Genomic DNA, 24,555 nt, shown 5'->3' on the forward strand with positions numbered 1-24,555 from the left:
GAAAACTATTGACTACGACTAAATACGAAAATATAAATCATCAATTCGATATATGGCATTATGTCAAAAATTTAAAGCGCAAATTGATGCAAATCTCCAAAAAAAAAGCTTTTCGGCCAATTTTACCGTGGATTGGAGCCATACTGACGCATTTCTACTGGTGTAGCAGAACTTGTGACGGAAATGAAGATGTTTTCAGACAACAATGGCAATCTCTGCTACATCATGTAGTGAATGAACATTCATGGCGAGATGGAGACATACAACATCAGTGCTTACATGATGATCAGAGTATTCTTTTTCCAAAAATTCCATGGCTTGAAAAAAACACACCTGCCTTCGATTCATTATCTGCAATTATAATGGACGCACAAATCGAAAAGGATTTAAAGCATCTTACTTATTTCTGCCAGACTGGGACCATTGAAACATACCATAGCATGATGTTAAAATATAGACCGAAGAGAATCCATTATAAATATGATTCTATGGAGGCTAGAACACGATTGGCTGCATTGCAGCACAACAATAATATTGGTAGAAAAATGGCAACAGTAACTAAAATTGATGACAGTGGAGAAGTCTTTCAAGTTGAGCGTAAAAATTTGGAATTCCCCCGAGGACGTAAAAAATGGATCGTTCGAAACGTTTTTGAAAAAATGTCGAACGAACATGCCAAAACTATTTTGGCAAACATGCTGTCAATCACAGAAGGTACTTTAAAAAGTACATGGAAATCCAAAAATGTACAATTTCCAAAAAATATTGCAACCGAAGAAAGGCCTGAAACCAGTGCTGCTATTGCTAAGCACAGAACACGATTTCCTGTTGTATAAAATATTAAATCTAATTTTGGATTCTATTCTTTAGAATGTTAAATGTTTTTTTTAATTATTGGTTAATTACTGTCTAAAAGAAATATATTTTTATGGTTTGTGTATGCACATTGCAATCTATGTATTTACTGATTTTTGGTATTTATTTTGAGTTTGTAATAAAAAAATTTAATATAATTGATTCCGAATCAAGTATTAGGAACAGTAATATGCATCTAATTTCTAAAATTACACATTAAATCAACATCATTAATAGTACTTAGCATTAACAAAGTAACACACCTATTGTATTTCAAAATTTTTTTTTTTATTTTAATTGCACAAATATTTCAAAAAAAAATCACATTAAACATTATTTCGTTTAATATAAAGCCATTTCGGAAGCATCATAATCATTGGCATAAAGAAATCCGACATATGATCCATTGGGATCTGGAAAAACAAGTCGTACTGCATTGACTGCACAGGAAGGTATAACCCTTCGGTTTCCCTTTCCTAAAATACCATAAATCCATGCTATGAAAGTGCGATACGCGGTTTTACGTAATCTCCTGGAATAAATAGAATAAAAAGTGTAAATATGAAATTTTATAAATAAAGTCACAAATTTCTAATTTATATTAATTATTAGCTTATTCCTTTACTACCATATATACTCCAATATAAGCCGAGATTTTCAGCCTCTTTTTTAGAGGCTGAAAGTGCCCCCCTCGGCTTATACTCGAGTCATCGCCGTCTGCCTGCCCAATCAGCGTGTCGAGCAGACAGACGGCGGCCAGTCTACAATTCAAAAGCCGCAACTCCCTGTCTGTGATAGGTGGAACACTCAATTTCCCAGCAGTCTGTGTTCCGCCTATCACGGACATCCGCTCATCCTCATACTACGGACGAGGATGAGAGGATGTCCGTGATAGGCGGAACACAGACTGCTGAGAAATTGACTGTTCCGCCTATCACAGACGGAGGCGCGGCTTTTGAACAGTGGAATGGCCTCCGAGGCGCCAACGCCGTCTGTCAGACGAGAAGAGCGTTGATCCTGGCATGGCAGAAGCACACAGGCTCGGGACACATTTGGGCTGGACACACAAGGCTGCACACACAGGGATGGACGGACACACACACAGGGATGGATGGACACACAGGGATTGACGGACACACAGGGATGGACGTACACACAGGGATGGACAGGCATGTCTCACCCTCGGCTTATACACGAGTCAATAAGTTTCACATTTGTTTGGGGTAGAAAATTGGTGGCCTCGGCTTATATTCGGGTGGGCCTATACTCGAGTATATACGGTACTTATAATTCTGACTTATAAACTTTAGAAGAAATATTGGCATAAAGTAATCACCTGTTGTTGTTGGCATCTACCAGAGGGAGATTATCCATATGAATCGCCATATACGCAATTCTCACGTGCTCATGGTGCACTATTTGAGAAATAAAGGTATCTGCCTGCGTAATGCATTGATGTCCCTCAGGTATGCAGGCGTCAACGGCGTATATTTCCCGGCAGCAGACAGACTCCACTTGGGTGGGCATTTTAATGCACCTTTCACATGAACACCACGTGACATTGCCAATTCGATCGGTTTCGCTCGGTTGGGTTTCTGATGTAGACAATCTATCACTGCTAGAGGGCAGGGTTGGGTTATTGGGGAAAGCCGGATCATTTTCTCTTGCTGGATACCGAGCCCATATTTTCTTTATCAGCATTCTGCGCTATAAGTACACAACGAAAAGAAAAGTAGCTTATACTTAGATTTTGTTTATCAAAATTTTTTTTTATTAATTTTTTTTTCCAAAAATATGATGCTTTAAGCGTCATTAATGTACTTGGAAGAGGCTTCACAGATGTATACAGAAAGAATGCCCTTATCCTCAACAAGGAGGCAGGACTCATTGGCTGCACTGGCAAGAACCAGTGGCGGACGGTGATCCAAATTTCTACACACAATTCAAAGCAAACAGAAGAATAATATAAATGTATGTTTTTTTTAAGAATTTTTAGAGAAATTGTCATTATTTCTCACTTACAGCATATGCATCCAACAAGTTACAATGCAAAATACATTTATCACAAGTATGGCGATACCACATGTGTGAGACTTTTGCAGAGCCTGGCCACAAACAGAGCACCAACATTGAATAGCACCTTGAGACGTTCGATGACCAAAATGACACATCTCATTTCACAACCATCTATTACACAATGGAAGGCCATGGAGTACCTGTACAATGGAATAGCCCACAAAATGACCATGTTTTTAAAAGCAAACACCTCAACGTATAATCTATGAGTCATAATGTGTCTTTTTAAGGGTTCTTGTTATTATTTACAGTATTTAATGAGAAAAATTGAAAGTAACATGGTACTCGGGTACTGAGATGGACTGGTGACAGGTACTCGGGTACTCTGATGTGCCGATGACAGGTACTCGGGTACTCTGATGGACTGTGAGTGACAGGTACTATGATAGTTGTTTATAGGTCCTCTATTGGGGGGGGTCAATCAGTGCGATTGTTGTACACTGTATGCGGTAACAATATGTTTACGCAATCTTCTCCTCACACACGATCGGTGTCTTAGGAGGAGAACCCAGTAACATCGCGTTACCGCGGTTTGTTAACAGTTATTGATCGGCTGTGTGTATCGATCACGTCGGCAAACAGCCAGCCAATGGCTGTTTACTAGCGTCGTTGAGAAGCAGTGTTCCCGTGAACACGCAGCTAGCGGCGTGCACACAAAGCGCGCTCGCGTTTGCGCCGCGCACAGTGTGTGTCTAACCATCTGTGATCGGCAGTGATGAAGTCACGTGGTTAACAGCCATACCCAATGGCTGTTAACCCCCCTCAGTGGCGAGGGGTGTCTCCATGACACCCTGCCTATTTAAAGGGGAAGCCGTCATATGACGCCCTCCAGCCACAATACTTGCACCGCCTGGCCGTCGTTTGACAGCCGGCGGCCATAAAGCAGTTAATTATACTTACTTTTTCATCCTGAGTCAAGGGCATGGTATTTTGAATGGTCGACGGTTCGGTCACAGCAGGATTGTCCTTAAAATGTATTAAAACAATAATTGTCAATTGACATGTTAGTTATTTTTTATATACTAATTGTAGACAAAAATTGAATTAAATTAATTATTTAAATTTTACTTACCATGGCAGTTGATTAAAATAAAAGGATCAACCAATTGATTTAGAATATTGTGTAAATATAGAATATCTGTAACTGAATAGAAAAATATATTATCTTGGCGATCTATATATATATCTATATATGTATATGTATATCTATGTACCTAAATTTCTTTGGTACAAATAACCCAAACTGCTGGATATTATTTGTTCTTTGTGAAAGTTAGGGAGTCTAAAAGCTGTGTTGCGAATTACTCAAAAATGCTAACATCTGATGTACTAGTGGTCTATCTCATTTATTGCGACCCGAACAAGCACGAAAAGTAAAAATACCCCCCAAATGACAACTTTATTGAAAGTATACATTACAAATTATTGAGTAAGAGGCATAGTGAGTATTTTGATTTGCGCATTTTATCGCCTCCAGCAAAATGAAAAAAGAATAATTTTTTTTTATGTTATTACATTTAAAAAAAAAAATTCAGTGTAATAGGTTATTTCTCGCACTTGGCATGTGTATACCACAAATAAAGGCCACAAAAAAATTCTGTTACTCATACAGAGTATTACGATACAACGTGTGGGACTTTTACACAGCCTAGCCACTCAGAGAGACACAACATTCAGGGAGCACCTTCATGTGTTCTAGGGGCATAAATTACACATCTAACTTGGTGACTACCTATTACTCTTTTGAAGGCCGTGGAGCACCAGGACAATGACACATGGCACTGACGTGGCTCCGATGACAGATGGCACTGATACGTGTGACTGATAACAAATGACACTAATACGTGGCACTGATGACAGGTGACACTGATGGCAGATGCCTCTAAAACGTGGCACTGAAGACATGTGACACTGATGACAGCTGGCACTAATATGTGGCACCAATGACAGATGGCACTTATACATGGCAATAAAACATGGAAATGAAGACAGAATGCCACTAAGACGTGGCACTGATGACATGTGGCACTGATACCTGTCTTTGATGACACATGACACTAACAGATGGCAGGTGACACTAACAGGTGGCACTGATGACAGATGGCACTAATATGTGGCATTGATGACACGTGACACTTATGACAAATGGCACTGATTACATGTGGCACTGACGACAAATGGCACTGGGGGCAGATGGCAATGATGACAGATGGCAGTGGGGAAAGATGGCCACTTTATTTTCTTTTTTGTTTTCTTTTTATAATTTTTTTTTAAAATAACCGCTGCATCTCTCAGCGGTTCATCTCTCCCTCTTCACACGCTGTCTCTGTGTGAGGAGGGAGACCCGGCGAGGGAAGATGATCTCATATGTTTACATATATGAGCACATCTCTCATTGGACACACCGATCGTGCTGTAAACATCCACTGTGATTGGCTATTTACAGCGATCTTTGACTGGCTGTGTCCAAGGGACACGGCCAGCACAGTACTTCACGATGCGCGCCTGTGACATGGCGCAGAGGGGAATTAAACAGGAGGATGTCCAGGGATGCCCTCCCGGCGCTAATCGTCCGCGCTGTAGCCATCTTTTGGCTATAGAGCGGGCGCGAAGTGCTAAAAAAAAACAAAAAACATTTTAAAAATAAATAATCTGACTGTGTGTGTCACAAATGTAAATAAGAGCTAGATTTTATATATTTATATATATATACACAGAGAGAGATATTATCACTATATATATTATCACTATATAGAAATCGATCTCTCTCAACATATATATATATATATACACACACACATATCTCTCTCTCTCTCTATATATATATATATAATGTTGACCTTTTCTTGTCAACACAATGCTTATCTATGTTGCCTTAGCAAAGTGGCAGCCAACCATTTATCTTGCAAGCCGTGGTTGACTATATTTTTAAATGTTTTTTTAATAGGTAAAAACATCTGATTGAGATCTATATATTTTGTATAAGATATCGCAAATATATAGCGAGAGAGAGTTATGTATTGTGCATATATATTGCGAGTGATCGATTTCTATATATAGTGATATAGTATATATATTTATAGATATATATGTATGTATATATATATATATATATATATATATCTATAAATATATATACTATATCACTATATATAGAAATCGATCTCTCGCAATATATATGCACAATACATAACTCTCTCTCGCTATATATTTGCGATATCTTATACAAAATATATAGATCTCAATCAGATGTTTTTACCTATTAAAAAAACATTTAAAAATATAGTCAACCACGGCTTGCAAGATAAATGGTTGGCTGCCACTTTGCTAAGGCAACATAGATAAGCATTGTGTTGACAAGAAAAGGTCAAGATTATATATATATATATATATGAGAGAGAGAGAGGCAGGCAATATCTCCCACAAAATACACACACACTACCTAGATGTCTCTCTATATATATAATTAAATGTGCACAATTTAAATTTAAAAGAGCAATATTTTTTAGATGAAAACTGCAAGGTAAAAGACATTTTTGTACTAACCTTTCCTTTTAATCCCGCGCCGCTCTCTCGTCTATGATCGTCCCATCTGTCCTCTTTGTTTCAGTGTTTATCTTCATTGCCATCACAACGGGGCGGGACTTCCGTCGACAACAACCGTTGTCATGGCAACAGGAGCAGAAGACGGCGCTCGATATAGCGCTAACTGCGCATGCGCGAGATTTAATCGAACGGGCGGTGCATGCTGGTCTTTTATCAGCGCACTCTCCCGGAAGAGGATGCCTGTGGGCTTCACATGCCCACAGGCAAAATGACAACCGTCAGGAGACGGTTTTATAAAATCGTTTTGAATAAGAAAACAACATGCTGCTGGATGTAAAAAAGTAAAAAGTAAGTGTTAGATTTGATTTTAATAAGGATTGCCGGTATGCCAAAAAAAAAAAAAGGATCAAGCCAGTGGAATCCCACTTTAACTCTACCCCCAGAGATTGCAACCCTACTGTCTCCCCTATCTGCAGAAGATATCAGACTGAGATAGGCACTCTTTATCACATGGAGTTGAGTTGTCCCAAATTGGGGAACGGCAGGGGTCACCTTGAGCTACAGCAAGCAGGTCCAAGCAACAGAATCCATTGATCTTCTGCTTACCTTTTAAAGTTCCTCTATGGCTCCTCTTCAATTTAGCAGAGACTATCTTCAAACATGCTGCCTGTAAAGGGTGGGTAACAGGTGGTGCATGCTGAGTGGCTCACCCATGGGTGGCCTCAACTGAGCCACTCAGCTTGCTTTCGTCTGTATCTTTCCTTTTACAGCTTCCATAGACAGGGGGGAATGGGGGTTTTACCTGGACTAGCACATTGCACCCCTGGATGAGAACTCGCTCATTGCCAATGCTTACTAGCCCACAGCATTGCAGTAAGTAAATGTATCACTGTTATGCAGGCACAATCACTGACCTTTCCATACAGGGACACTGGAGAAATCAGCAATGACAGGGGAGTTCTCCACTCTTCTGTCACCATTCACACATCTGTACACAGCACTTCCTCCCACTCCAAAGAGCTCACCCTCAGGACTCCTGGGGCTTGTAGGATTGTCGCATCAATTTCCATGAAAACCAAGAAAAAAACTAAACCTATTTGTGTCAAAATACTTTATTAAAAGAGCTTAAGTAGATACAAAATGTTTTTATATAACATAATTATAAAATGACTTCAAGCATTTCAACACATACACCAATGACTAAACTGCGAGGAGTTTCCAGAACAAAATACTAAAATATTTAACATCCATACACTAACTTTTTTTTTTATAAAATAAATTCTAAGACCTAAAGCAGGCCATACATTAACCACTTCAGTACCAAGGACTTTCACCCCCTTCTTGCTCAGGCCAATTTTCAGCTTTCAGCGCTGTCGCACTGTGAACGACAATTGTGCATTCATGTATCGCTGTACCTAAATGAATTTTGAAATCCTTTTCTTCACACAAATAGAGATTTCTTCTAGTCCAGAGAATCGCAAGAGAGATATACACCACCGCTCAAAGGCAGGTCCTGGGAACTCAGAGATAATTGCTGCAGGTGAAGGGATCCGGGTGCGAGCCACAGCATGCAGATAGTGACAGAACTCTGGACGGCCGCACTGCAATGCTAAAATGATGCTTTATTCAAATAATATTTAGAACACAGCAAATGACATCACAGTGAAAGATGCTAACCACTGACGCGTTTCGCACTAAGGCAAGTGCTTACTCATAGCTGGTACCCCATAGCACACTGCATGTGTCCCCATATACTCTCCATAGCGCACTCCATGCTTCCCCAATGCACTCTCCAATACCCCATAGTGCACCCCATGCATACCCCATACACTCTCCTATACCCTATAGCGCACTCCATGCATCCCTACACACACTCCTATACCACATAGGGCACTAAGGTTTAATCAAGTACTTTAATTCCAGATCTAAGCTACATTAAATGATGTAAATCACTTTTTTTTTGCACTGTATATTCTTCCCTGTGGGAAACGATGATGCCACATGTTGTACCTAATTTGCAATCTTTAGTCTGTACTTGGAACTTTTGCATTGTATGTTCTTTACCCAATAATACCTTTGTGCAAAAAATAATAATAACTACAGGCAGTTGAATACTTACATGGAAATGAAATGCTTACTTAACATACAGCACATTAACCTACAACAGGGGACAGGAAAATCCAGACAGATATGAAATTCAATGACATTGCTTTGATTTGGACCATCATTTTAAGATGATGAGGCTCCCCTTAGACCTGGTTCTATACAAATCTCCGCAAATTGACAATTGCTCACCATGTGCCAGGAGCACCGGCAACCACTCCCTTTATGCACATTGTGGATACAACATGGGCTGTTCCTTCCTCTGACGGGCCCACTGCACCTGAAGAAATGTGCAACCCCCAATGACATGGAACATTTCTTCTTAAACTTCAACTAAGGTGAACCCGTGCAAAACAAAGCAAAAGGTTCTTTTTTTGGTGACCATCCACAAGTTGGCCCTGTTTGTGTGCATTTTATATGCATAGGAGGATAATATAATGCAAGACGGGTCATACAAGAATTTTCCCCAATCGTCTTTCAGGACAGCCACCTTAGAGAGACACCGGCTCCTCCCCTCTGAGGAAACACCGCCTTCAATTTCATAATTTAAGCCTCCTCCTCCCTTCGTTCCTCAGTTATGGTGTTTCCTCCGGCGGGGAGACATCGCCAAGGAACCTTAGGCTAAATTCGGTTGGTGAAACTGAAGCCACCCGAGCGGAGCCCTGGCCCCGTTCGGCTATCCGACCGTTCATCGGTCGGTCCAGGACAGTCCTATCAGCGGGGAGCTGTAGTGTTCGTACTGTCCATATACCCTAAACTCCGCTTGGGGAAAGCGGGAAGTTTATGGGGTCGTCCGTTCGTTCACCCGCGGGGGTTTCAACGGAACAAACAGTCCAGTCGGCTGGGGAAGCTGAATACTCGACTGACCTTTACACGCACTCCAATCTTCGCTTGGGGAAAGCAGGAAGTCTTTGGAGAGGTTCATCCTTGCGTTTCGCCCAGTGGGGTGCTGAACGAAGGCGTCCAGGGCCCCCCTGTGTACGCAGCCGGCTGGGAGCTGGAAGCCGGACCGGTAGGCGGGCGACGTCAGTTCCGGTGGGGGCGGACCCCTTCGTTCGATCCGCGTCTTCCGGTTCCGGACGCGGCACGTGAAAGGGAACCTAGCGTTCGGCTGGTGCAGCCTCTCTTTTCACAGTTGCACAGGTAGCTGTTAGAGGCGCATTCGTACCACGCTTCCTCAACGGGAGAATGTCCGAGGCAGAGGCTTCAAAAACTCCTGGAGATAATAGCACCAGCCACTCGAAGGTAAGAGGAAACCTGGGGAGGTGTTCCCTTACTTGTATCCAGTAGCTCCACTGGTGTTCCTCCTTGGTGGTCGGGGGGAAGGGTAGTGTGTCTGGGATCCTGGTGATGGTTGATCCTAGGGGGGGCACTCCCGGTGGTCCTCTATGTAGCGCTGGTGTTGCAGTTTTTTAGGCTCATGCTGCCCCTTCCTGTATTTTGTGTCTTTCAGAAAGCCACGAGCAAGTCCCCCCATGGTTCTAAGAAGAAGTGCCCTTCGTGTAGAACGTCTATGGGAGACTCTTGGTCTAAAGCTATTTGCAAACAATGTGTTGAGGATTTACTTAAGGAACAGGCAGTAGAGCAGGGTGCAGATCTGGTAGCTTCTATGAAGGAACTCTCTGGTACCTTTCAGTCCTTCCAAAACTTTTTTTCCAGTTTTCAGTGGCCCCAGCCTCCGAGTACTCCTACACCAGCGCAGCAGAGTGTACCATCCAGCCCTGTGGATGTTCCTCCTGCAAGGGGAGAGAATTCAGAGGGTCCCAGGGAGGAAGCTGAGGAGGAAATTGACAGTGTCGTTTCAGACTCCCAGGGGGAGTCTGACGCAGAGATGCTGGATGGGGAATCCAGCAGAATCTCGCGGTATAAGCTTTCCCTGGAGGAGGTGGATGAGCTCTTGGGAGCGATTCATACCACTTTAGGTATTCAAGAAGAAACTAAGACATTGTCACTCCATGATCGGATGTACAAGGGCATGGGGGAACAAAAGAAGCGGGTGTTCCCAGTGCATGACGTCTTGATCGATACCATCAAGAAGGAATGGCGGGATCCCGAAAGGAAACCTTTCTTTTCTGGGGCATTAAGACGTAGGTTTCCTTTTTCGGAGGAAGAGACTCTCGTCTGGAATAAATCTCCCAGACTAGACGCTGCTTTTTCCCAGGTGTCCAGACACACTGATCTATCTTTTGAGGATATGGGGGTACTGTCTAACCCTATGGATCGAAGGATGGATTACCTTCTTAAGAAGGCCTGGGATTCGTCACAGGGAAATCTTAAGCCAGCCATGGCAACCACGGTGGTGGCCCGCAACATGGAGTATTGGCTCACCCAGATTAGCGCACACATTGAAGCAGGGACAGCAAAGGAGACTATTCTATCCTCCTTTCCCATGCTTCTTAAAGGGATAGCCTACATAGCGGACGCCTCGGCGGAATCCGTGAGGATGTCGGCAAGGTCCTTGGCCCTGACCAACTCTGCCAGGAGAGCCTTATGGTTGAAGACCTGGCCTGGAGACAATGCATCCAAACTTAAACTTTGTGGAATCCCCTTTACAGGAGATCTACTGTTTGGACCAGGCCTTGAAGCGGTGCTAGATCGCACAGCAGACAAAAGAAAGGCCTTTCCTGTTAAAAGGAAAATTGGGGAACAAGCCAAAAGAAAGACTCGTCCCCAGAAAAGGGTTGTACCACCCCGTACGGTTCAGCAGAAGAAAAGTTGGGGACCCAAAAGCAAGGGCCCCGGGGGAGCAATTTTTCGCCCTCCTGAACAGCCCAAAAAATCTCAGTGACAGGGTCACGGTGGGAGGAAGATTGGGGGCCTTCCTCCCACAGTGGGAAATGATTTCCTCCAATCAGTTTGTCTTGGGGATCGTCAGAGGAGGTTACCATTTGGAGTTTTCGGAACTCCCTCCTCTGAGGTTCCTTGTCACCGAGCTGCCAAAATGCGCAGAAAAATCATCTGCCCTTCTTTCCTCTCTTCAGGAGTTGGAAGAACAGGAGGTGGTAGTACGGGTTCCAGTAGGAGAGACAAGCAGAGGCTTCTACTCTCACGTCTTCGTGATTCGCAAGCCTTCGAGAAAGTTCAGGCTCATCCTGAACCTGAAGCCCCTGAATGTCTCAGTTACCTACAGAAGGTTTCGGATGGATTCGGTTTACTCAGTAAAAGCACTCCTACCTCCGAACTGCTTCATGGCATCAATAGATCTGAAAGATGCATACCTGCATATTCCAATCGCAGAGTCCCACCAGCGTTTTCTCAGACTGGCAGTGAGAACTCCAATGGAAGTACTACACCTTCAGTTCAGAGCGCTTCCTTTCGGACTATCCTCTTCCCCCCGAATCTTCACCAAAGTGATGGCAGAAGTTCTGGCATTTCTGCGTCTCAGGGGAATCTCGGTGATCGCATATCTCGACGATCTCCTTCTGTTTGCCCCTTCCCCAGCACAATTAATTCAGGATTTACAGGTCACAAGAAACCTGTTAGTAAGCCTGGGTTGGCTCCTGAACCTGGAGAAATCCAACTTAATCCCTTCCCAGAGGGTCACTTTCCTAGGGTACGAGTTGGACTCAACAGTACAAAGGGTCTTTCTTCCTTTGGAAAAAATTCAAAAGATAGACAGGGCTCTGTTGTGTCTTCAGGGCAACCACCAGATCTCCATAAGGAAGATCATGTCAGCGCTAGGGTTGCTGACATCCGCTCTTCCAGCGGTTCAGTGGGCAGGGTTACATTACCGCCCTCTACAATTATTTGTGCTGAAGGTTTGGGATCACAGCCAGGAATCTTTGGATTCTCTGGTTTCGATTCCAGATCAGGTAAAGAGGTTCCTCTGGTGGTGGAGGAAGGGAGCAAATTTGTCCCAAGGTCTAGAGTGGGTCATGCCAACCTCCAGGGTGGTCACGACCGATGCAAGCAGCTCAGGTTGGGGGGCACACCTAGACTCCCAATTAATACAGGGTATTTGGGAAAAGAGGGACTCGAGGAGATCCTCGAATTGGAGGGAGCTGAGGGCAGTAGATCTAGCTCTCAGAACCTTTCAGAAGGAGCTCCGGGGGAAGCACGTAAGGGTAAGGTCGGACAACTCCTCGGTGGTAGCTTACATCAACAGACAGGGGGGCACCAGGAGCAAGTCCTTATGGGCCCTAGCGGAAGCCATCCTCAGATGGGCCGAAGCAAATATCCTGTCCCTTTCAGCAATCCACTTGAAGGGAGAACAAAATCAGGTGGCAGATTTTCTCAGCAGGAGAACTCTGAGAGAAGGCAATTGGGTTCTCAAGCAGGAAATATTCGAAATGATCACCCGGAGATGGGGGATTCCTGCAATAGATCTCTTTGCCGCAAGGGAAAATGCGAAGGTAGCAACGTTCTTCTCCATAAACAGGGGGGACGGGGCATTGGCGGTGGACGCACTAGCACAGAGTTGGGGTTTCTCCCGGTGCTATGCTTTCCCCCCTCCAGTGCTCATTCCAGCAGTATTAAGGAAATTTCAAGCGGAGAATACTACCCTCATTCTAATTGCACCTCACTGGCCCAGGAGGCCGTGGTTCTCGATCTTGAAGGGCCTGTCTGTAGAACCCCCCTGGATTCTCCCAGTGCAGGAGGATCTTCTGTCTCAAGGTCCGGTGTTCTGCCCTCAGGTAGGACGATGGAACCTGGCAGCGTGGCTTCTGAGGAAGAATTGCTAAAAGCCAAGGGCTTCTCAGACCGGTTGGTAGCCACTCTTCTAAACTGTAGGAAAAAGGAAACCCAGTCCATTTACTTAAAGGTATGGAAACGGTTTAACAGCTGGTGTTCAGAGGGTTCCTTCAACGTGCATAGCCCTATAGCCGTTCTAGAGTTCCTGCAGGCAGGGGCGGATAAGGGGTTAGCGCTTGGAACACTAAAAGCTCAGGTTTCCGCTTTGAGCGTGTTTTTAGAGAAACATCTAGCGTCAGATCCTTGGGTCGTAAGGTTCTTCAGGGCCCTAGGTAGGCAAAGACCAGCTTCAAGCTCCCCCTTCCCGGTTTGGGATCTTTCTTTAGTTTTACAGGTTCTCACAGGGGAACCTTTTGAGCCGTTAGAATCTTGCTCATTAAAGCTGATCACTCTCAAAACGGTGTTTTTGGTGGCGATCACTACAGCAAGAAGAGTAAGTGAACTCGAAGCCCTTTCTGTCAGGGCTCCCTTTTTTCAGGCTTTTCCGGATCGTCTGGTTTTGAAGATAGATCCGGCCTTTTTGCCTAAGGTAGCTTCTAGTTTCCACAGGATGCAGGAGATTGTGCTACCTACATTTTGTTCAAATCCAGTTAGAGAACAGGAACACATGTTTCACAGACTAGATGTTAGAAGATGTGTTCTTTATTATTTAGACTGCACAAGTCAGTTCAGAAAGACAGATTCACTTTTTGTTTTATTTTCAGGGGCCAGGAAGGGTTCCAAAGCCTCTAGACGTACCATAGCTAGATGGTTAAGGTTAGCCATTGGGCAGGCATACGTGGCAGGGGGATTAGATCCTCCAGCGGGCATTAGAGCACACTCAACCAGGGCCGTGGCAACTTCTCAGGCAGAGTGGGCTGGTGCGTCTCCGGAACAGATCTGTAGAGCTGCAACGTGGTCCAGTTTTTCTACGTTTGTGAGACACTATAGACTGGATCTTCTGTCAGCCAAAGACCAAGCCTTTGGTCGAAAGGTGCTACAGGCAGTAGTCCCACCCTAAGGTAATATACTCGCTTATCCTCTCTAAGGTGGCTGTCCTGAAAGACGATTGGGGAAAAATGGAATTACGTACCGGTAATGTCCTTTTCCAGGAGTCTTTCAGGACAGCACCGGTTCCCACCCAAATTGTTGCAGATCATCGGGAACTCATTGCATGAGATCGTCAGGTAAGACTTAAAAAGTTTATTTGTTTGACGTGTTCTTGTGTCTCCCCAGTTTGGCCGGAGGTACTCTGGAAGAACTGAGGAACGAAGGGAGGAGGAGGCTTAAATTATGAAATTGAAGGCGGTGTTTCCTCAGAGGGGAGGAGCCGGTGTCTCTCTAAGGTGGCTGTCCTGAAAGACTCCTGGAAAAGGACATTACCGGTACGTAATTCCATTTTTTCCGCCTGGGTGTATGAATTTACAGTACATGTAGAGAGGGATAGACTGGTGGGGTTAGGTGGAGATCTGCAACACAAGCGGGGCTGACAATGCTGGTTGGGATTTTTAGTGCAGCAGAGGAAGGAAGCTGGGAAATCTGGAATTCTGTCAGATCAATAGCTATTTTTTCTGAGAGATGTGCATGCTCTGACAAAATAAAACAAAAAACAAACAAAAAACTTTTGGATAAAGTGGTGAGTGTTTGGAACCCGGGTCTGGTTTCTAATGTTCTCTCTGTCCCTGGTGGGCAGATTTACAGTGTGTTGGTAACCATTTACACCAGGATTGAAAGTGAGGAAAATTCGAAATCGCGAGCTGTCACCAGAACAGGAATAGTGACATTTTCCAATGGGAATACTTTTTCTATTGACAACTAATAGGAGGATTTTCCCCTTGCTTTGTAGAGATTTCCACCTGTTTTGCCTACAGGAAGTGAAAGGAAATCTCCCCAATGAGACACACATGGCAAAAAAATAAATAAAAAACAAACAAAAAAAAAACAGTTTACCTTTCACGCTATTAAAAAGGGGTTACCTTTAGATATTCCTTATTTTTATGAGCCTTGAGGATCACAGGAATTACACCGTACTATTGCCTACAAGGAAGATTGGACCCCCCAGCCTTTCTTCTACCCAACATGCCCCAGTCCTGTGGTAAAGCAATACCAAGGGCATGAACAAAAACATAGGGCTGGAACTGTGTGCCCCAATGGACCCCAAGAAATTGATTTTATGGCAGGTAAAAAAAAAATATATATATATTAATATAAAATATATATGATACATTTGAGACATCCAAAAGCAGTCAAACTTGGGCATTTGGAAACAGCTTAAAAAAAAAAAAAAAAAAGACTAGGAACTGCCTGCAGCCCAGGGTCTTTTTGGATTACCAATGCCCGAATCTGAATGGATGAGGTGGGGTGCCAATACTACCACAGGCACGAGAGTATTGAGGATCAACCTTATGCTCCAGACCAGGATAGAGATGGTAACCCCCAGAGGTAAATGTGCCCAGAAACCAACCCGAGTCAGTAAAAGCTGAGCAACCAGAAGAAATGGAACAATAACAATCTCAGGCATGTTGGGTAGAGGAAGGGTTAGACTGGGGGGCTGTTTTGGAAAAGTTGCAGGGTGCCAAGTCAGGGGGAATAAGGGGAAAAGGGTGGTTAATTATGTTAATCATCAGGGGGTCCCTGTCCCCAGGTGAGTAGCCAAGAGGGCCCCTGTCCTCAGGGGAGAAGGAGGGACTCTGTCCCCAGGAGAGAAGGGAGTCCCTGTCCCCAGGAGAGAAGGGAGTCCCTGTCCCCAGGAGAGAAGGGAGCCCCTGTCCTCGTGGAAGATAAGAGTGTGATATGGGGTGGACTCACCATAACCAAGTCTGCAGGTCCCTCATTTATGGTTGTCTGGGCTCCCTCCAGCAGCACGGATGGGCGATCAGCATATCCCCAGGGAGCACAGCTACAGCTTGACATGCTCTTTCTACAGCACACTTTTCAAAATAACAAAGAGTACAAAGAACAGTGGTGTTGCGTCCATAAGGGGCGCAGCCCCGTCTCTCCTGGCACCACTCTTTCACCATAGATAGATTCATGCATTACATTGTAATCCTGAATTACAGTGGTGGGGTATTTTTTTCAAGCACCTGATTAGAGCCATAGGCTCTAATAGATGCCAAAAAAGGTGAACAGCGGGCACCATTCTGTGCGTTCGCTGTTCATTTAGCGTTGTGTTAGCAAAGCAAAGGAATTTGATTTGCTAACACTGAACCGCCTCTTAGCCAATCAGGTGCTCAGGTCTGTTACCTGATTGGTTGAAACATCAGGAGCAATGTCAGGCGCTGTGATTGGATGCCTGAGAGAGGACGGAAGAAGACATGGAGGAAATGTATGGGTACAGTGGCTGTGATCGTTTTATAGAAGCAGGAGTGGCACTGTCACGAGCAGACAGGCAGGAGGACAGAGGAGAGGAGAGCTTCGGATGACAGGCAAGTAAACTGACCAGGGTGTCAGGGCTCAGCAGCCATGATGAACCGTGTTCTGTTTCACAAAGGGGAGGGCAGAACAAGGTATTTCAGGTGATATGGGGGACGGGGGGCCAAATAACACAGCACAAACACTGTGCTGCATAACATGCTTTAAACTGAAGTTCCACTCAAAAGTGGAACTTCCGCTCAAGGTAAGGCAAGGGCTCCCTCCTCCTTCCCCCACCGCCGGGCCAATAAGAGAGTGCAGCGTGCTTCACGCATGCACAATAGAGACCAGGCCGTGAAGCCGCAATGCTTCACTGTTGGGTTCCCTTACCGGCAATTGCGGCAGCAGCAACACCCCATAGGTGATGGAAACGTCACCTGCGGTGCCGACATCGCTGGACTCCAGGACAGGTGAGTGTCCTAATATCAAAAGTCAGCAGCTGCAGCATTAACACTTTTTAAAGAGCGATTATGACAGCTCCTTATTTGTATTATCCCCCTCCCCCACCCGAAGATTACAGAGGTGGGGGCGGCATGGAGGATTTCTACTAAAAGAAGAAGAATCAGCACAATGGACACATCTTAAAGTTGTAATCTCTTGTGTTATTTTCACCTCAATGCATCCTATTTATTTATTTATTTATCCCCCCCTCCGGTGTTGTGTGTGATCTTCTTTGTTTAAAACAAGCTGTTGTGTTTATTGAAGATGCAATCCAGGTAAGGATAGGAGTATGAAATATGCTCTTTTGTGTTGCACAGATTACAGTTCCTGTTTTGGGTCTACATGGAATCTCTCTGATCGCTGGAATCAGGATTATTTAGTGATGTGAAGCGCAGGGCCAGCTACAATTCAATGTCTTTGGTCCACTTTTAAGTGGTAACTCCACTTTTGTGGGGAAAAAAAATAGCAAATAAAGAAAAAAATAATACAGCGTGTACTATTGCGATACAAGTCATGTTGTACTTCCATGCTATTAAAAACAACCTTTCCTTTTCAATCTGCAGCCGCTGTAATATTCTATAAATGCAAAGCAATATGGCTGCATGGAGTTGTTCTGTACACAGAATGCGTACTGACCTCTCCCCAGAAACATCATTTCCTGCTTGTGTGATTGGCCCACCAGCTTTCCCAGAAGTCTGCACCAAGATACAAGTCAGATTTCAGGCATCCCCTGCAACAAAAATGTCATTTTAAGGCAGGGCTCGACAAACCCCGGTCGCCAGGTCGCATTTGCGCCTAGATTTCGTGTCCTGGCGACTGGGGCAACGCTGCTGGGGTACCTGTCTCCATTTGGACCCCGAACTCCGCCGCGCAATTCCATCGGGCCGCGCCGGCCAGTAATTGAGGCCGCGGCTATGCGGCCTTCTAAAATCTTTCGGTAGTCTGGCGCCATCTTGTGGTGGATGTAGAAATTACACCCTATTCCAATAATGCTAATTCCTAATGGAGTGAAGCTCCCCTGCCTGTTTTTTGCCCAACGGTGAGTGTGGTGGCTGGTAAATGGCTTCTCATTATATTATATATATATTATTAAATTTATTAATTTATTTATTAATTTAATTATATATATATATATATATATATATATATATATAATTTTTTTTTTTTTTTTTGTAAAAAGTAAAAAAAAAAATTATTTTAATTAAGGAAAAAAAAAATATTATTTGTAATCCTCCCTGCTTGACCCCTTTCACAAGGGCTGTCTGATCAGGTTCACCTGTCAGTTTTTCAGCCGGACCTGATCGAACCCTTAGCAGGGAAATGGCAGTAAATGAGCGGGAATATGTCGGAAATAATAGTCACATTCTTTTGTTAACCACTTCGTGCCCGCGCTATAGACGAAAGATGTCTACAGCGCGGACACCAATTGCTGGGAGGGCGTCCCTAGACATCCTCCTGTTTACTTCCCCTCTGCACGCCGCCATGGGCGAGCATCGGGGAAGTTCTGTGTTGGCCGTGTCCCTTGGATACAGCCAATCACAGATCATGCTAAATGGCCAATCACAGCGGCCATTAAGCACTCGAGCGGTGTGTCCAATGAGAGGTGATCTCATATGTGGGGGGCTGGGGGCTATCTTCCCCTCACTCGTCTCCATGTCAGGCCAGGGACAGGTCCAGATCGCCGTCACGGACCTGGCTCCTAACTTTTTTAGCTGGCTCCTAGATTCCAAGCAAATTTGTCAACCCCTGTTTTAAGTCTGGGTTCACACTGCAGCGGTTTATGAGAACGGATGTGATTCGCACTGCAGTGAAAATCACATCCGATCTCTGTGCGATGCGAGTTCAGCCATACAGATAGTATGGCTGAATTCACATCGCACAGGGCCCAAACTCGCACAGGACCCTTTTTTTTTTGTCCACAGCAGAATCGGATCGCATGGGTGTTCACACCATGCGATCCGATTCCTGTCCGAGTTTGCAGATCGCACTGCGATATGCGAACTGATCTGGGGGTGTCATTAACGTTTCACTGACACTCCCAGCAGTTCGCATAGGGCAGTGTGAACTGCCGTCGGGAGGTATGCAATGCGGGAAACCCGCCGCGGATTCGCGGCTTTCCCGCATCGCTGCAATGTGAACCTAGCCTTGAATGAATGAATGAATGAAATACTTATATAGCGCACAATGCGAACTGAATCGCCTCTAGGCGCTGTGGCGAGCTTTGATCATCTGCTAAAAGAGGAAGGTCTTGAGTTTTTTCCTAAAAGCCAGGTGATTTTCTTCCAGGCGGATGTTGATTGGTAGAGCATTCCATAGCCGAGGCCCTTGGACAGCGAATCTCCGATCCCCCTTGGATTTATACCGGGCTTTGGGCACGAGGAGGAGGTTTTTGTTGGCTGATCGAAGACTGCGGTTTGGTGTGTAATGATTTATTTTCTCCATTAGGTATTGCGGAGCTTCTCTATGCACGCATTTGTGGGTGAGGCAAAGGGTCTTGAACGTGATCCGATTTTTTACGGTTAGCCAATGTAAGCTCCTCAGTGAAGGAGAAATGGATTCCCAGGGTTTTTTTCCTGTTATCAGCCTTGCCGCCATGTTTTGGATCAGTTGTAATCGCGCAAGTTGATATTGTGGTAATCCTATGTAAAGCGAGTTTGCGTAGTCCAGTCGTGAATTAATGATTGTTCCAACTACCACTGCTTTGTCATTCTTTGGGATAAAAGGGATGAGTCTGCGAAGCATGCGCAGCAGATGGTGAGATCGACTGACTACTGCTCCTATTTGCGCATCCATTGACATTTGTGCGTCTAAAATAACCCCGAGACTCTTCGCTTTGGTCTTTGGGGAGATAGTCTGCCCAAAGACGGTTGGTGGAGACCAGGAGGTTTTGGTTGCGGGCTTATGATTTGGGTGTAAGATAAGAAGCTCTGTCTTTGATTGGTTCAGCTGGAGGGAGTTGGTGGTCATCCAGTCCTCTATTGATTTGAGGCAGTTTTCAAGTTGTTGTTGGTGATCTTTTTTTCCATTGATCCGGAAATAAAGTTGCGTGTCGTCAGCGTAAGAGTGGAAGCAGAGATCTGAGCATCTGATGATTTGAAGGAGTGGGCGAATGTAAATGTACTTAATGAGATATTTCCAATAGGAACACATCTAAAGGGATGCAGGCCCAGCAGCTTTCCTCATTAGTGCCCTGCAGCTGCTACAGCTGACTGATAATTATAAAACAACTTCCATTAGAACCACTCAGTCAGTACAGGAACACAGACAAACACACATGTATTTCTTCATGTATTTCTTCAGAATGTGAATGGATCATGCAGCTGTGTGCCAAAATCAAACAGACAGGATATATACAAAGATATTATTTATATATATATATATATATATATATATATATATATATATAAATATTTTTTTTCAGACACCCTAGAGAATAAAATGGCAATCGTTGCAATACTTTGTCACGCCGTATTTGCGCAGCACTCTTACAAATGCAATTTTGTTTGGAAAAAAAATGCACTTTTTGAATTAAAAAAAAAAATAGGACAACAGTAAAGTTAGACCAATTTTTTACATTGTGAAAGATAATGTTACGCGGATTAAATTGATACCCAACTTGCCGCGCTTCAAAATTGTGCCGGCTTGTGGAATGGCGACAAATTTTGATACTTAAAAAATCTCCATAGGCGAAATTTAGAAATTACTACAGGTGACCAGTTTTGAGTTAGAGGAGGTCTTTTTCTAGACATTGCTCTCGCTCTAACGGTTGTGGCGATACCTCACATGTGTGGTTTGAACACCGTTTACATATGTGCGTGTGACTTGCATATGTGTTTGCCTTTGCACGCGAGCGTGGCGGGACGGGTCACTTTAAAAAATTCCACCCTTTAAGACCATTGGATGGAAGAGACATTTGATGTCTCTTCCGTCATCCAAAGGTATGGAGTGGAGTGGCGGCCATCATTCCCTCACTCGACTTCCAGCCTCAGAGGGGAAAGGATCGGATTGTCTCCGCTGCTACCGATGGCTCCTGTAATCGGCGGAGATAACCGAAAACGTGGAGGGAGGGGGATGGGTACTTTTCCCGCCGCTGATAAAAGTGATCTTGTGGTGACCACTTTTATCTGAAAGCGGACTACCTCCCATTTCTAAAAATACTGGGGTTATGGCAGATATTAGCTCCCATAACAACGGTATTCAATGTCAAAGTACCGACATATAACGGCGGCGGGCAGTCCAGAAGTGATTATCTTGTATAAGAGCAGTGTGAACAGCGAGCTTTGATGAAGGATTTGTAGAGCTTTCGGCAAGCTTTGATTAAGCTTTTAAATTGTGGCTTGACAAATCCCAGATGCCAGGTAGAAATTGCACCCTGGCACCTGTGATTTTTGTCAGTGACAGGTGCCTTTGCTACAGGGCAGGCTGCGGGGTCTTGGCCAGGAAGGTGGAGGCGGGTCAGGCATCACAAGCCCTCTGAACAGAGTGCTGCTTGGCACCACCAACATTAGTGAACATGATTAACGGCGCAGTGATGATGGAGCAGGAAAAGAGTGGTGGAGCAGCTGCTGACACAGCGGGAGGGGCGAGCGGCCAGCAGAGTGAAGTCCAGCTGGGGATCCCTGGTGGCCTGTCACCCCCACTGCTGCTGCCACCCCCCCCCCCCCCCCCAGGGTATTGCGAGAGGTGGTGGCTCTGCTCAGGAAGATGTCAATCCGGATGTGTTATGATGACAACCAGAATTCTGTGATATTGTGATCGAGGAAAATAATATTTCACCCTGTGACGATCCCACCACCTTATAGGGCACGAGTTTACCAGATCTATATGACCCTAGTAGACATACGCCTCAGGGGTCAATCAAAGCTTGTGATCTCAGCCAGTATAATGGACGTATCAATCATGGCATTTACGATCCCAACAAACGACTAGATGTAGTCACAGTTCTTCGTGTACAAATCCGACAACAACTCAGGCATGGAAGATGAAGAAACAAGGCCAACATGGCATAATAACGTTTTTTTTAAAAAACTCTTTAATAAAAAAATATTGCTAAAACTCACATTTCCAAGATGGGCAATACAGCATGTTTCTGCACCTGTAAAACCAAATATGTGGTTTATTTAATAACCTGCCCTTGTGGGAAGCAGTATGTCGGTCGTACTACTAGAACTTTTTCCACAAGGGTCGGTGAACATATCTCCTTGATCAGAAGTAGATTGTCCAAGCACACGGTGCCGAAACATTACAGGGAGTGTCATAATAATGATTTACGTGGCACACATTTCATTGCGATAGATAGATATACCCCACCTTGGAGAGGGGGGCCTCTTACTCGTGGGGTTTCTAGACTTGAGACTTTCTGGATCTATGAGCTTCAGTCCCACTCCCCATTCGGGATGAATGTGGAGTGGGACATTAACGCTTTCATAGACGATTCATAGGATCTTGTAGCATTATTGGTAATTTGCTATCTGGCATCACATATGTATATTTATAAGTACTTTATCAGATTTTTTATTTTTCATCTCATTTACTCATTTTATGACCTGATTCATTTTATTTTATTCTTATTTTATTTATATTTTTTTATTTTTATGTTCTATGGTAAAACAGTTATTTAGATCACACAATCACTATTGTATGGTATATTATGTACAATGCGATATATTTTAAGTGTTGATTTTGTATTACTAAGTTTCATTTCATTAATGGCCACTAGGTGTCATCACGCCACCTTTTAAGAGTACCAGAGATAATTCTCTCTCGAGACTCAGGCTTTGTTTTCATTCCCTTTATGCACCGGAAGTGATGTTCACTCACTTCCGGTTCCGGTGTTCGCTGATGCGCACTTCCGGTTCCGGTTCACAATTGGGGAAAGAGTTGGTGACATCCCTCTATGTCCATTCGAATGGCAAAAAAACTTATATAGAGGATTGGTCTCCCCCTTTTCTTGTTATTCAACACCGCATTGTATGAAGTGGTTCTTCCTTTTTTCTCCATACACTGATGTAAATGGGCGGAACGCACATAATGTGAGGCGTGGAACGCACGCCAAGCCGTGGCGTGGAACGCACGCTAGGCCACCATTTTCACCCATACCGGAAGTGGGGCTATCATTACTTCCTGTTTCCAATTCCAACTTTAATTTTAAACAGATTAGACATATAGGTGGAATGCATAATTATCGAGGCGTGGAACGCACGCCCGTCCGCCATCTTGGAAATACCGGAAGTGGGCATAATTGCGACATATGGGGGAATGACTTCATTTTATGGTGTGAGTACCTATATAAGGCAGTATGGCAGTAGCGGTAGCCCACCCCAGATGATGACCGGTGGGTCGAAACGCGTCGGGAGGACTTCGCTACTGCCACCTTTTCTCTCTGACATGCTGTTATTGCCCATCTTGGAAATGTGAGTTTTAGCAATATTTTTTTATTAAAGAGTTTTTTAAAAAAAACGTTATTATGCCATGTTGGCCTTGTTTCTTCATCTTCCATGCCTGAGTTGTTGTCGGATTTGTACACGAAGAACTGTGACTACATCTAGTCGTTTGTTGGGATCGTAAATGCCATGATTGATACGTCCATTATACTGGCTGAGATCACAAGCTTTGATTGACCCCTGAGGCGTATGTCTACTAGGGTCATATAGATCTGGTAAGCTCGTGCCCTATAAGGTGGTGGGATCGTCACAGGGTGAAATATTATTTTCCTCGATCACAATATCACAGAATTCTGGTTGTCATCATAACACATCCGGATTGACATCTTGCACGCTTATTTGGATTATATATTTATATATGGACTTCATCACTGTGATTATTTATCTGTAGTTACCGGTTGTTTCACCATTGGGACAAATATTCACACAGCTTCCATACAATAATTTTTGTTTTTCTTGTTTACACACACATTTGGAAGTCACTTCATATGTACTTTCAAGTTTTGTTGCCACGTAGCACTACCCCCGTTTCTTTGGGGTATTTTTATATATTTTTATATATTTTGATACACATGAGCACATATCATTTTGTATCACCTTAAGGTATATGTATATATATAAGTAGAGCGCTTACACTACACTTTTGACATGTCTTTCAGCTAAAGGGTCCCTAATTTTAGCGTGTCAGCAGCTGGTCGCTTATATCTTCATATTATTTTTCATTTTTTTATTTTACCTCTTTCACTTTTTATTTCCATTTGCGCAATATTGTTGTTGTATGGCTCTGCTCAGGAAGACATCAGCCTGGATCAGGAACATGGGGGATCTGGAGTCGGTGGTTTCCCGGCACCACAGCACCCTGCTCCTCTGGCTGGAGGAGAGGCTGAGTGGGGAGAAGGGGTGCTGAGCTGGGGGCAGTTCATAGAAATGCTGGAGAGCCCACAGACCAGGATGTCCAGCCTGGGCACACACTGCACACAGCAAACTGATTTTTTTATTTTATTTATCA

General features: G+C 44.1%; 1 protein-coding gene and 1 long non-coding RNA gene across 5 annotated transcripts in view; one reads left to right on the plus strand and one right to left on the minus strand.

The window, feature by feature from the left end:
- The window catches only part of LOC143940564 (uncharacterized), an 84,751-nt gene that overhangs the window by 25,577 nt on the left and 34,619 nt on the right, over positions 1–24,555 (plus strand). The window lies entirely within an intron of this gene.
- On the minus strand, positions 1,147–4,125 carry LOC143940556 (P2X purinoceptor 7-like). Its single transcript, XM_077462049.1, has 4 exons — positions 4,004–4,125; positions 3,832–3,897; positions 2,192–2,562; positions 1,147–1,387 (listed from the first exon to the last, which is right to left on the minus strand). The coding sequence occupies exons 1-4, from the start codon at positions 4,004–4,006 to the stop codon at positions 1,198–1,200; spliced, it is 630 nt and encodes a 209-aa protein (XP_077318175.1). The 5' UTR covers positions 4,007–4,125; the 3' UTR covers positions 1,147–1,197.

Source organism: Lithobates pipiens, unplaced genomic scaffold (assembly GCF_037356315.1).
Source record: "Lithobates pipiens isolate NorthernLeopardFrog02 unplaced genomic scaffold, aLitPip1_a1.2 Scaffold_10, whole genome shotgun sequence".
In the NCBI taxonomy this organism is placed as follows: Eukaryota; Metazoa; Chordata; class Amphibia; order Anura; family Ranidae; genus Lithobates; species Lithobates pipiens.

Coding starts and splice junctions, on each gene's coding strand:
- LOC143940556 (XM_077462049.1), bottom strand. Junction 2,563..3,831: donor CCTTGACTCAGGATGAAAAA/GTAAGTATAATT, acceptor GTGTACTTATAG/CGCAGAATGCTGATAAAGAA. Junction 1,388..2,191: donor GTAGATGCCAACAACAACAG/GTGATTACTTTA, acceptor TATTTATTCCAG/GAGATTACGTAAAACCGCGT.